At 52.4% G+C, this 12,254-nt stretch overlaps 4 protein-coding genes across 4 annotated transcripts; 2 read left to right on the forward strand and 2 right to left on the reverse strand.

The window, feature by feature from the left end:
* Positions 1 to 457: 457 nt before the first annotated feature.
* Positions 458 to 5,396, forward strand: CTAM01_14243 (uncharacterized protein; the record flags this gene model as incomplete). Its single annotated transcript, XM_060530244.1, has 4 exons — positions 458 to 751; positions 805 to 2,334; positions 2,396 to 3,205; positions 3,273 to 5,396. The coding sequence occupies 4 exons, from the start codon at positions 458 to 460 to the stop codon at positions 5,394 to 5,396; spliced, it is 4,758 nt and encodes a 1,585-aa protein (XP_060375153.1).
* Positions 5,397 to 6,562: 1,166 nt separating this feature from the next.
* Positions 6,563 to 7,682, forward strand: CTAM01_14244 (arabinogalactan endo-1,4-beta-galactosidase; the record flags this gene model as incomplete). The annotated part of the gene is made up of 2 exons (XM_060530245.1): positions 6,563 to 6,608; positions 6,679 to 7,682. The coding sequence occupies 2 exons, from the start codon at positions 6,563 to 6,565 to the stop codon at positions 7,680 to 7,682; spliced, it is 1,050 nt and encodes a 349-aa protein (XP_060375154.1).
* A 476-nt stretch (positions 7,683 to 8,158) lies between these two features.
* Positions 8,159 to 9,383, reverse strand: CTAM01_14245 (LysM domain-containing protein; the record flags this gene model as incomplete). The annotated part of the gene is made up of 2 exons (XM_060530246.1): positions 8,159 to 9,064; positions 9,183 to 9,383. 2 exons carry the CDS (start codon positions 9,381 to 9,383, stop codon positions 8,159 to 8,161), a joined length of 1,107 nt encoding a protein of 368 aa, XP_060375155.1.
* Positions 9,384 to 10,380: 997 nt separating this feature from the next.
* Positions 10,381 to 11,960, reverse strand: CTAM01_14246 (uncharacterized protein; the record flags this gene model as incomplete). The annotated part of the gene is made up of 4 exons (XM_060530247.1): positions 10,381 to 10,989; positions 11,063 to 11,208; positions 11,275 to 11,433; positions 11,510 to 11,960. 4 exons carry the CDS (start codon positions 11,958 to 11,960, stop codon positions 10,381 to 10,383), a joined length of 1,365 nt encoding a protein of 454 aa, XP_060375156.1.
* Between the last annotated feature and the right edge of the window lie 294 nt (positions 11,961 to 12,254).

Raw genomic sequence — 12,254 nt, forward strand, 5'->3', positions numbered from 1 at the left:
TACAGCGGCTATTCGGTAGCTTTGTACCCATGTCGGTTCAGCCGCAATTTGATGTGGTAGCTCGTACTCAACTGGAAACCCTTGTATGGTAAAGTAATCACCCCACCATTAGCTGCGAAGACGAGGCATTTGGTGCTGCCTGTAACGTCGGATCAGGCTGCAGGATCGCTAGCGAGAATTGTTGCTGAGTTCTCCGCCCACGCGCTCATAACATCTGCCCGACCGCAATAATTATTGTTTACATAAGTACTGAAGTACTATAGTCATCAGAATTGGCACGGAGATTGTGTCTTCTTGACTCTTTTTAGAGGTATTCACGCCAGCATCAACAGTCGTGTAAGCACCAGTGCTTTCGGAGACACCGCCAGAGTAAAGCTATCTGGCGGGGCAAGTTTCTTCATTCATCGCTGCTTCCTTATCTCCTTCTCAAGTATTGTCTTCAAAGAGTCGCGCCACGATGAGGGAACAAGAAGCATCAGATTCGTCGGGCAAGAAAATCGCCAATGGAGACAGGTCCATGGATGAGATCTGGGCAGCCGCAGCCGAGCATTTCCGGGAAATATGCGGCGAGTCGCTTAACAAGGGCGAGCTGAAGAGCTTCGAAGACGTGCAGAAGCAGATTGAGAACAGCGGCAAAGTCAATACGAGCCCGAGTCCGGAAGACAGCTGGGAAACAGCTAAGAGTGTCGGCCTAAGTTCTCTCAAGTATCTCAAAATGCTCGTGGGGGCTGCTTCGCAGGCCTCTTCATTTGTGAGTCTGATTTGAGTTTCATTTTTGCCCGACTTGACCGCTGATGCAGCCAGATCCCAATACCGGCTGTGGCAAGCAATATCACAGCCAGTGCGCTCTCATTCGTGTTCGACATCCCTCAGGCTATCAAAGGGTATAACGATGCCGTCGATCAAGTCTTTAGCGAAGTGTCGTCGGCGCTGTCTCAGTTCCAGATCTATCAGTCCATGGACAGCGTCGATCGCTTGCTAATCAACCAGATCAATCTGGTTCTCATACGCTTTGTTGAGGTTTGCGCTCATGTCGTCAAGCATCGCCAGGGCCGCAGACGCGACCGAGTCTTCCAACGGGTCAAGTCCATTTTCGACAGCGATACAGACCTAGCTGGTGCCATGGCAGCATTTAAAGGGGCTCTGCAGGGACAGCGCGATGTTGAAGGAACTGTCACGCTTGCGGTGGTTGTAGAAACGCAAAGGGCTGCGCAAGAGACCCACAAGGGCGTCCAGTCTCTGACAGACGACGCTGACCGCACGAAGACACTGACCAAGATTCGCGATAATCTTGGCGTGCCGTCGACTGTCCGGCTCGACACCAACACCACGCAGACAGTTACCACAATCTCGGACAAATGTTTCAACGGCACAGGTTCGTGGATCTGGACTCATGAAGCGTACAACTCATGGACAGCATCAAACGATAAAGATGTATTGGTTGTGTCCGGTCCTGAATCATCCGGAAAGACATCTGTCACTGCTCTCATCACCAAACGCCTCGAAGAGCAAAAGGGCCGCATCTATGTTGCCCACTACTTCTTCCCAGTCAGCACGAAGAAGTCCGAAAATGACAAAAACCCCGTACAGACAGCGTTGAAGTACATGGCTTTCCAAATTGCTCGCGTCGATGCCACGGTACGAAAAGCCTTGAACAAGGCGTGTGACGCTGGGCCTGCCGCATTCCGTCGCTCATCAAGCACCGAGAACTTGGAGAAGCTGTGGTCAGACCTCAAAATTGGAGCACCTGGATCAGGAGCTACATACTACCTGGTGTTCGATGGAATTGAGAATCTTCATCAAGATCAGTTGAAGATGCTCCTTGAGTTTGTCTTCGGTTCTCGGTCGAAAGAGAAGCCGGCTCGGCGAGTGCGCATCTTGGTGAGCGGCACAGACGCCAAGCTGAAGACTGCGTACCAACCAAACTTCGACGATGCGTTGAAAATTCAAATGGAGAAGGAGAACGAGCAGGATATGCGGCTCGTCATCATTGAGTCTTTGAACAAGCAGGGTGTGCTTCCAAACGCCGGGACCAGTCCGCAACAGCAAAAGGCTAGAGACAAGATTCTTGAGAAGCTTCCACAGAATGTGAACGGAAGATACTCGACATTCCAGCCTCAGCTAGACGGAGTCATACGTCTCCTGAGCACACGTATGGCTACTGTTGAAGAGTTAGACCGTATGCTTGATCAGTCAATGGGCAGTTTCGAGGCGGCGATCAACGATCTCCAGCGGTCATTGACAGCTGATGAAATCATCGAGCTAAACGAAATGCTGAAATGGGCCTTGTACAGCCACTACTATCTTACCTTGGAACAACTTGAGTCCGCCATGGTAAGCACCCTAAGGTATGCTCTTGGCTAGTATGCAGAAACTGACATCAGGTGTAATAAAGAGGCTATTTTCAGGCATAGAATCTCTCACGTCTCTCGAGTACGTTATCAAAAATAAGTACTCTGCTGTCTTGATGATCGAAGATGGTAGTGTCTTCCCTCAAGACGGTGTTGTAGAGTATTTGCAGAAGCAGAGAGAACTTTCGAACCGCTCGGCCAACTCCAAAGACCGCCCTACGATCAGCATGACCATCACTATCAACAATGTCGACCAAGAGCTTTGTGGGCACTTTCTCTGGGATCTTGCAGATATGGCGATCCGGGACAAGTTCAAATTTGATTTCAACAACTCAAACGCTCTGCACAACAGCAGTCAGCGTATTATTTCAGTGGATGAGTTTGAAGCCAATCAAACGATTGTGACTCGGGCATTCAACTACCTGAAAGGCAATCCCCAGGAGGAGACGAAAACCATTGGAGAGTACCTCGTCTGTTGGCTTCCCTACCACCTGGGCCAACTTCGACAACTCGAAGACGAGGGCAAGGGAGAACTAACAACAAACGAAAGGGCCGAGATTGGAAGTAACCTGTATAACCTTTTCAAAGACGACGCGGTCTTCAAACGGCATAGAGCATCTCTCGGAGAGGTTTATTGGTGGGCAGACGAGATGACAGACGTTCAGAAGTGGTTAACCGATCCAACAGTCGTCCGGAAGCTCGATAAGCCATGGCGTGCCAAGATGGAGCGTGCACGATATCCCACAAGAGGATATCTCAAAGAGTTCGTTCATATGGTGGTACGAGGGTTCCTGAGAGAAAGGAGCTGGAATGTACCAAGCGCTTGCCGGTGGCTGAAGGAGTTCATGGCCGCGGTAAGTCTGCCTGAGAAATGTGGCATGAAGCCTTTGAGCATGGGATACTGACAGGAGTATTGAACAGGACAAGGACAAGATTGAGAAGCTTCTAGATGCCCCAAGCCCCGATGGAGATGACGCGAACCAAGAGGGCTCATCATCTCCATCTTCATCCGCTGGCTCTAGCGACGAGATCGACTGGGACGTTGCCAGCAAGTGGTGCCAAGATATCCTCGGACTGTCAGACGCAGACCTTGATTCACTTTGGTATGAAAGACTCGCTGAGGCATCCTCTTGGGTGGGGAACAATCCCGATCAAGCTCTATCGCTTTATCAGAAAGCCGCTCAACTTGAAAACCCAAGCTGGCGGTGTTACCACGGCCTAGGCATGACGTACTATAATCGGGAGCAGTTGGAGCAGGCCATCGAACAAGTCGAGCTTGCTCTGAAGGAGGCCGAATCGGAGAAGACTACGCCAAAGCCAGATTCAAAGGAGATCGTCGGCTTGCACTTATTGCTGGGCAAGTACAACTATGAGACGCAGAAGATGGCCACTGCGGCAAAGCACTACTTGGTGGCGTCTCAAAACGATGACACTGAACAGGCAATCGCCGGACAACTGGGACTTCTGAAGGCAAAACTCATGTCCCCAGATGTAACCGAGGCTGCACAATTGCTGAAGACCATGATTGCTGCAGAAGGCGGTGAAAGTAGGATGATTGAAATCCTGAAGAAGATAGCGAGGGACTTTGAACACGACGTTCTCGCTTCAAGCATGTTCAAAACCACGAAAAGCGATCCAGAGCTTCTAAAGAAGATGGTCGACACGATGTACGCCGCCACGCGGAAGTCCACCACGCAAGAAGAACGCCATGCCGAGTCTTCTAATTTAGATGCGCAATACGAGGAAGAAGAAGCCCGAGGAGTGCTCCTCTTCGACCTTGGCCTCGCCGCGTATAAGTTCGGAATCACACTGGATGAAAAAGAGCCCGTGAGCGAAGCCCTACGTCTTTGGACTGAGAGTCGAGACCAACTCGCCAACGTGGGTGGCCGCAACGCCTACGTTGCGCGGTCTAACGCCACCTCGGCTCTTGCGAACCATTATTTCTCGAACCAGGGAAAGGGGAAAGACGAAGAAAACCTCGAAGCATTGGCCAAACTCGTCCAAGAGGAATCAAATAATTTCGACGACTCTTTAACGGCACTCCTAGCCGCACTCCATGCGTTACGTGGAGAGAAGGATAAGGCCAGATCGGTGCTCAGGCCTCGGGTAGTACAGGCTCTTCAGATACTTTCTGACGAGATGCCCGATAATGATAACTATGGCTTCTTCCTCCTCCAGCAAGTGTTGAAGAGCTATCAACAAGAAGACTTCAAGGGCGTGTTCATCGCCCATTCCTTGCGGGGCCAGCCAGATCTTGTGACGGGCGGTCTGAACTTTACAGCCGAGGATATCAAGGATGAAGTTACAGACAAAGAAAAGGTTCTCGAAGTTCTTACGGTACTGGCGAAGGGAACTACCCAGCTCGTGAGAACTCAAGTGCCAGATAGTGCGTCACAGCTAGAGCGCATCCAGGCCGCCAAAGCACACATTGACTCACTTGCCCTCGAAAGTCAATCGAACCTCGCCTCCGAAGGTGACACAAGTCATCAAGACAAGCCAACGATTCCAGACAATACTGGTTCTCCAACTAATGTTGCACATCGCCTACTCCAGTCGCGCATCTCGGACTTGCTGAAGCAGCACACACCTACGGTTGAAGTTGAGACGCAGTGGTTCTGTGATGGTTATACCTCGGAGGGCAAAAAGTGCGAGAAGAGAGGTGATTTTGAACAGGAGTTTTACCAATGCGTCTACTGCTTGGATAAGGACTTTTGCAGAGAATGCCTGGCGCGATTACGTGACCCCGAATCCGACGTGATTACGGTTTGCAGTGAAAAGCATCAGTGGCTTCGGAGACCACGACAGGGGGAGGATGTTTGTGTTGGCCCGGCAGCGAAGACTGTTCCTGTACCATTGGGCGTGGAACCAGTTGATGGTGATGCCAACGTTTTACGAGCTCGGTATACCAAGGATGGTGGGCAGATGATCTCAGTTGAGGAGTGGAAGGAGAGTTTGGCAAGAGAATTCGAGATCCCGATGGACGAGATCAAGAGTGGTGTGGCTGCGTTGAATGCGCTGGAGGACGAAAGCAAGAGCACCACCTAATGAGATGATGTGCATCATGTGTAGTTAGTTGGTCAGTATGACTTAGTTGTCAAACACATGTATCACGGTCAACACACTATCAAGTGACTATGCGTCAGCCCCTTTGAGAGCTTCCAAAGTTCTAGCATAAAATATGGTCGCAAGTGGAGTAAAAGAGACCCGCAATTGACGAAATCAAGTGTACGTGATTTCGCTGCCCAAGGGACCATAGCTGCTGGTTTGAGTTTGAGTAACGCGGATGACGACGACCACATCCACATCGTGGGCAGCAGATTGGCGTGGATGTGCACGGTTGAGGGAGAAGCTCCTACGTCGCCGTAACAGGTGTAAATGTCTGATGCTACCATTATATCTCATCGAGAGTCTCGGCTCTTCAACTCACCTACGCGATTCCAGGACTTGCTCTGTTGCAAATACCTTTTCTGTCATATCGATAGCTGAGGATGGAAATGAGCCTTGCAGGGAACTGAGGGGAGCGTTGTTTCAAATAGACACTGGGAACACAAGCACTTGGACTATTTCTTATTTCAGCCAACTCAAGAGAAAACCGACAAGCTTCAGTGAGGGAAACTCGGCCTCCAAATAAAGGGTCTTGATTGTTCAGGTATGCTTTATGCATCAATCATCCGTCCCATGGTTGTTGCTAATCGTTCACCCAAAGTTCGATATCCACAACATCTCAAAGATAAGCGGCGGCCCTTGCTTACTTCAAACAAACGGCTGTGCGTCTAGCAAAGTTCTAAGCCCATTAACGTTAAACAGACCCCACCAACACTGGCTCCAATCGTACGAATTGCGTCAACCCAATAAATGAACCGTCCCTGAAATTTGACAGGCGCCGCATCTGCCGTGCCGATGTGCGCTCGCGTCCGGGATCCCTTCGGGTTGCCCCCAGTCCAGCCCCTTTCATCGGGCTGGGCCATCAGATGGCACATTGACAGCTGCCGCCAACAACGCTGCTGCTCCCTGTCCAAATCATTGATCCGCAACTAGGCTAGCTGTGCCGAGGCGTTGCTAAAATGAACCAAGCAATTATATGTCGGAGCAGGGTCGAAAGGGGACGGCATGCCGCTGTGGAATAGTCGCTGGCTCGAAAACAAAACGATCGGCTCAGCCGCCAATCTTCGATGCATCTGTAATTTGTCGGTCGTTGCTAACTTGCAAACATGATGAAAGCTCTCTTCCTTACGGCATTGGCTGCTGGCTCAGCTGGTAGGTTGCCTTATTGGACCCTCCCCTTGTATCCAGGACTACGACCCCTAACCAACATCTGTTTCCACAGCCGCGGCGAACCTCAAGTACCATGGAATCGACTGGTCGTCCACCATCGTGGAGGAGCGTGACAAGGGCGTCACCTACAAGAACGCCCAAGGCGTCGCGAAACCCCTGGAGGAGATTCTCGTTGACGCCGGCGTGAACATGGTCCGCCAGCGAGTCTGGACCGTCGAAGGCGACTACGGCATCTCGTACAACCTCGAGCTCGCCAAGAGGGCCAACGCATCGGGGCTCATGTTCGGCCTCAACCTGCACTACAGCGACGGCTTCACGAACCCGGGTCTCCAGGACATCCCGACCGGCTGGCCCACGGCCATTGACGCCCTCGAGGCCCAGGTCACCAACTACACCGCCGAGGTGTGCGCGGCGTTCGCCGCCGCCGGGCTCTACCCCGAGATGATCACCATCGGCAACGAGATTGACGGAGGTATCCTCTGGCCCACGGGAAAGTACGATCAGCCCGAGAACCTTGCTCGCCTGCTGCACGCTGGCTCGGCCGCCATTCGCGCCTCTGCCCTGGGTCCGACTACGAAGATTGTCACTCACCTTGCCCACGGCTACGACGCCGACCTGCAGGACTGGTACTACGACATGCTCGTCAAGACTGGCAAGTTCACCACCGCCGACTGGGACGTCATCGCGGTGTCCTTCTACCCCTTCTGGAGCTCGAAGGCGACATTCTCTGCCCTCGAGACAGCTCTCAGTGGCCTCGCGACGCAGTACAGCAAGGAGGTTCAGGTCGTTGAGACGAACTGGCCGACCAAGTGCACGTCGCCCGATTACACGTTCCCCTCGGACCAGCTTAGCATCCCGCTGAGCACGGCAGGCCAGACTGAGTACATCACCATGGTTGCAGATACCCTCAAGAAGATTCCCTCTGCAACCGGTCTAAATTACTGGGAGGCTGCGTGGATTTCCAACGCCGTCCTGGGTTCCTCTTGCGAGAGCAACGTCATGTTTGATGGTACTGGAAAGGCTTACGATAGTCTTGCTGTCTTTGGCACCATTTGAGATGGTCTTGTAGTGTTATTCCTCTTCGATAGAGCACTATCGCGTATTCATGTACATATTTCTCCGAGGTAATCCTGTTCATCCGGTAGAGATCAACTGCTTCAGTACATAAATTAGACTTGATCGCACTGTTGAATGCACTCTATCTCAGGTGGTTTACTGGAGGAATTCATCGAGCATCAAATCTCACGCAATGATGGAGCTTGTAAGATGATTTCTCCCGGCACGACAAAGAACGTCCCGTGAAATTTCATTACCGACACGAAGCAGATCGAGACCCTGTTTGCTCCAAAAAAGTCAAATCATTGAATCTTATCTTCAGAATCATGTGATGCTTTATTGTATAGAAAGATGAATTATATAGTTTCCACTTTCCTTGACACGCCTGTGAGAAATAACTTCTCTAATCCGCCCAGAAAGTATGTACATAGAATACAAATTACGACTCGGAAGGCCTAGGTAGCGCAGTTCGCTGCTTAAACACCAACGCAGACGTAGGTCTTGGCCCACATGCTTTGACAGGTCGCGCCCACGCCCGTGTTCCACTTGACGAAGTTGGCGAGAGTGATGCCGTTGTAGCTGATGATCTGGTCGCACGTGTTGCCCTCGGACACATAGTGGAACTTCTTGCAGTTGGTCACCATTCCCGGCTGCGTAGGCTGGGGCGTAGTCACGCCGTTGCCGGGGGTCGTGGTGGTGACCGGAGGCTTCGTCGTGGTGGTCGGCGGTGTGGTGGCGCCCCCAATGACGCCGACGCACACGTTCACCTCGGCCCACATGCCGCTGCAGTCGGCGCCCACGCCCGTGTTCCACTTGGCGAAGTCGGCGAGGCTGATGCCGTTGTAGCTGAGGACCTGGCTGCAGGTGACGCCCTGGGCAATCCAGTGGAACTTGTTGCAGTTGGTCACCATGCCCGGCTGCGTCGGCTGCGGCGTCTGAATGCCGTTGCCCGGGGTGGTGGTGGTAGTCACGGGTTTACTGGTGGTTGTCGGCGGCGTCGTGGGCGTGGTTCCGCCGATGACGCCGACGCAGACGTTGACTTCGGCCCACATGCCCGTACATTCGGCGCCGACGTTGGGGTTCCACTTGGCAAAGTCGGCGAGACTGATGTTCGCGTCGCTGAGGACCTTGCTGCAGGTGACCCCAGACGCGACAAAGTAGAACTTGTTGCAGTTGGACACCATGCCAGGCTGGATCGGTGTAGGAGTGGTCACGCCATTCCCGGGAGTCGTTGTGGTGGTGGAAGCTCTGGTGGTGGTTGTCAACGTCGTAGGAACACCGGGAGCGGTAGTGGAAGGGGGCGCGGGCGCCGCTCCCCAATTTTGCTCGATGCAGTACGAGTTGCCAGTGATGAAGGTACAGGAGGCAGACAAGATGGGGTTCTGGTGAGGATGAGTGTTAGCAATCGTCAAATAGCATTGATCTCCAGAAGTTCAACTTGGCTTGATCGACATAATTTCTTCTCGATACATGATGCTATATTGTAGGGATTAGACTTACGTAGGCAACAAGCTGAGCCTGAGTGATGCCGTACGTGGCAGTCACTCGCTCGCAGGTATCAGATGCGCCAGCGACAAACCACCAGGTGCAGTCCGTGATGGTGCCCGGGTCCGCGGTCGATGGTGGTGGCTCGGCCCACTGAGCGACAGCGCCGAGGCACAGGAGCTGCGCAACAAGGCTTGACTGGAGCATGAACTTCATCTTGGAAACAGGAAGTTTGCTGTCTGGTACGAGTTTGCTCAGTCAAGTCTACTTGATCGTTAGGCTGATGACAAGGGGAAGCTCAATGGATGTAAGATAGACCATGATACGACATATAAATATACAACATCATGATAGTAAACTCATTCGGTTCGTCTTTTTCAACCAAAAGTTCCCAAAGTCTGGAGACCCATGCAAGACTCGATTCAGCGAACGTGACATGATTGCGGTCAATCCTGTAAGGCTCGTACCGCATAGAACTAAACGAACCCGACCAAGACTGCAATTTCCGACTCCTCTCCGGCCAAGGCACAATGCTGACCTCATCTCCGCAACGGCGTGAGATTTCTGTATCTAGCCAGTAAGCGTTGTATTAGGAGCCACAACTTCTAGACCGTTGGTCTATAGGATTCTTGCCTACATGCATATATTGGTGGCGACTCAGGGCAGCCGAGGGTCGTCCCGAGGCGAGTTCAGGCTGAAAAGATATTTTGTTCAATACGTTGCATTGCCAAGATAGACTATTTTGTTGGCCATGCGAGGGGTGCTTACGGTCGCATTAGGCTTCCTCTGCCAAGAGACAGGGATTCCTGCACGTAACCGAGGGACCCATCGAACCTGATGAATCTTGGAGTCTCTGGAATGAAGGAAAATCAGACGTAACTAAGAGACTCTCAATGTATCAACTGATACGGGCCAGAAACGAGCGATAAGACTGCCGAATAGGGTACATTTCACACGCACCAAGTGGGCTCGAATCAAGGTCTTTGAATATCTCATACCAGATTCAAGATCACGGAAAGCAGATTCTAACAGATTCAAGGCCAAAGACATATTGATTACACAGATCTATGAATATGAAGCTAACGATTGACGTAAAATGTAAACAGAAACGGTGTTATGCGGGAGGACCACCTCTTTCCTGCCAAGTAGTAGAAAGTATAATAGCACCAAAGGCCAGAAGAAAGCTGCCTTAATCCGCCTCATGTGATCCAGTTCAGGCAGTCTGGTCAAAGTCTCTGACTGGGTGAAGACAGTACCAAAGCCCAACGCGCAAGTACTGCGAGCAGCTTTCGGCATTGCGCAAGGAGGGGTTAGCCTTCAGGAACAGGTTGATAGTCACAGCATTGCCGGCAATGATTGTCGAGCAAGTCGCACCCTCCTGGGCCTGGACATATTGACCACATAGATCTGTGGTACCCTGAGCGACTGTGCCAGTGGTAGGGGGGTCAACCCTAGTGTCAGCGTAGCCATCGCCGGAACCACCGGGACCCCCGATGCCTCCGTTGCCCGTGTCGGTTCCGTTACCGGAACCAGGGCCACCGTCGGGAAGGCCGCCGGGCGCGCTGACACAGATTACGTTGCCCCAGTACGGGGGCGAGGTCTTGGAGGACCAGATGTTGGAGCAACGGTCGTTCAGGCCGCCGTTCCACTTGATGATGTTCTGCCATGTGGTTGCCTGGTCCACCCCGATGGCGACGCAGTCGTCTTTCTCCTTGACCTCGTACGTGGTTTCGCAAGTCAGGGGGAGACAGAGCTCCAAGCCGGCCTGAGGAGCGTCGCAGTCTAGGAGACTTGGGTTGATGTAGTACAGACTTGCCGCAGACTGAAGTCGAAAGACTCGTTAGCATCATGCTGTCGCTCATCATCACTATTCCGTCTCGCCATGTTGCACTTACGATGGATTTTGACTTTGCAATGCTGTTGCAAGTGTCGCCGTTTTGAACAGTGTATTTGACTCCCGTAACGCAGCTATCTGGCACAGTGCCATTGGGGCTTATGACGGGTGGTTGGGGCTCTGTAGGTGTAGTAGCCCCTCCACAGTCTGTAACAGGGTCTTGGTCAGATGCTGGCAGAGAATTTCAGTCGTAAGTCGGGCTTGGGCACTTACTTTCGTTGATGTAAAGCAGCCTCTCGGCGTGCAAGCTATCGTAGGCGGAATAGGGCGACCGCTGCATGAGCCGGAGCTTCTCTCCGTAACAGAAGGAGCAAAGCTGATCCTTGGGCATATCAGCGAGGTCCTCGACGTCATCAAAGGCCTCGATCTTAGCTGCGTCATATTGTGTCAACATAAAGTCTGGTAGCGTATTGGAAGTTCTCAGAGGCTGTTTTGCCCTATCGCTCACCATTGCAGTATGCACCGTCGGTATCCTTTAAGCAAGTCTCGTTCCATCCAGAGGTGACGGAGTCGATGAGAGACAGCACCGGATATCCCTGGAACAGCTCAGGCGTGGAGGCGCAAGAGCCCGCGATGCGCCAACGAGCTGTGGATAAGGCAGTCGAACAAGTGGCAGAACAGACCGTGTCCGTGAAGGCCTTATCTCCGGGCGTCCCGTGGTATACCTTCTCGCCGAGGTTGCGGACGTAGACATCGCAGTTGATCGTCTGGTAGAGTACCGCCTCGCAGGCGGAAGTGAGACCAAAGCCAGAGAGGGTGCCTTGAGCGGCGAGCTGGAAGCCAGTGGCAGTCTGTCTTTGCGCGAGGGACTGGGGGACACCTCTGGACTCAACAGCAACAGAGCTCAGGCATAGGGCGAAGAGGGCGCTCGCGAGGCGACGTGAGTTTGAAAAAGACATGACGTCTCGCTGGTGCTGTAACGAGTGACTGTAGGTGAAGACTGGAGTGGATGAGAAAAGGACGAGAAGGCCGAACGGCTCTGAGCTGGACACGACAAGACTAAGGTCAAGTCTTCAGTTCAGATCGCAAGTTTCTAACCATGCCGCTGACGATATGACTGCAGATGATATCAACTGCTCCCTTTCCCCACTCATGTAGTATAATTTTGCATTGACTAATTCTGTCATCTCTTGCCTCACAAGCCGGGTCAGGCTTCTATCCAAAGTCCAAGAAGTTGTAAGTGCCGAGAAGGC

This window comes from Colletotrichum tamarilloi (genome assembly GCF_030869305.1).
Source record: "Colletotrichum tamarilloi strain Tom-12 chromosome Unknown Scaffold_117.1, whole genome shotgun sequence".
Lineage (NCBI taxonomy): Eukaryota > Fungi > Ascomycota > Sordariomycetes > Glomerellales > Glomerellaceae > Colletotrichum > Colletotrichum tamarilloi.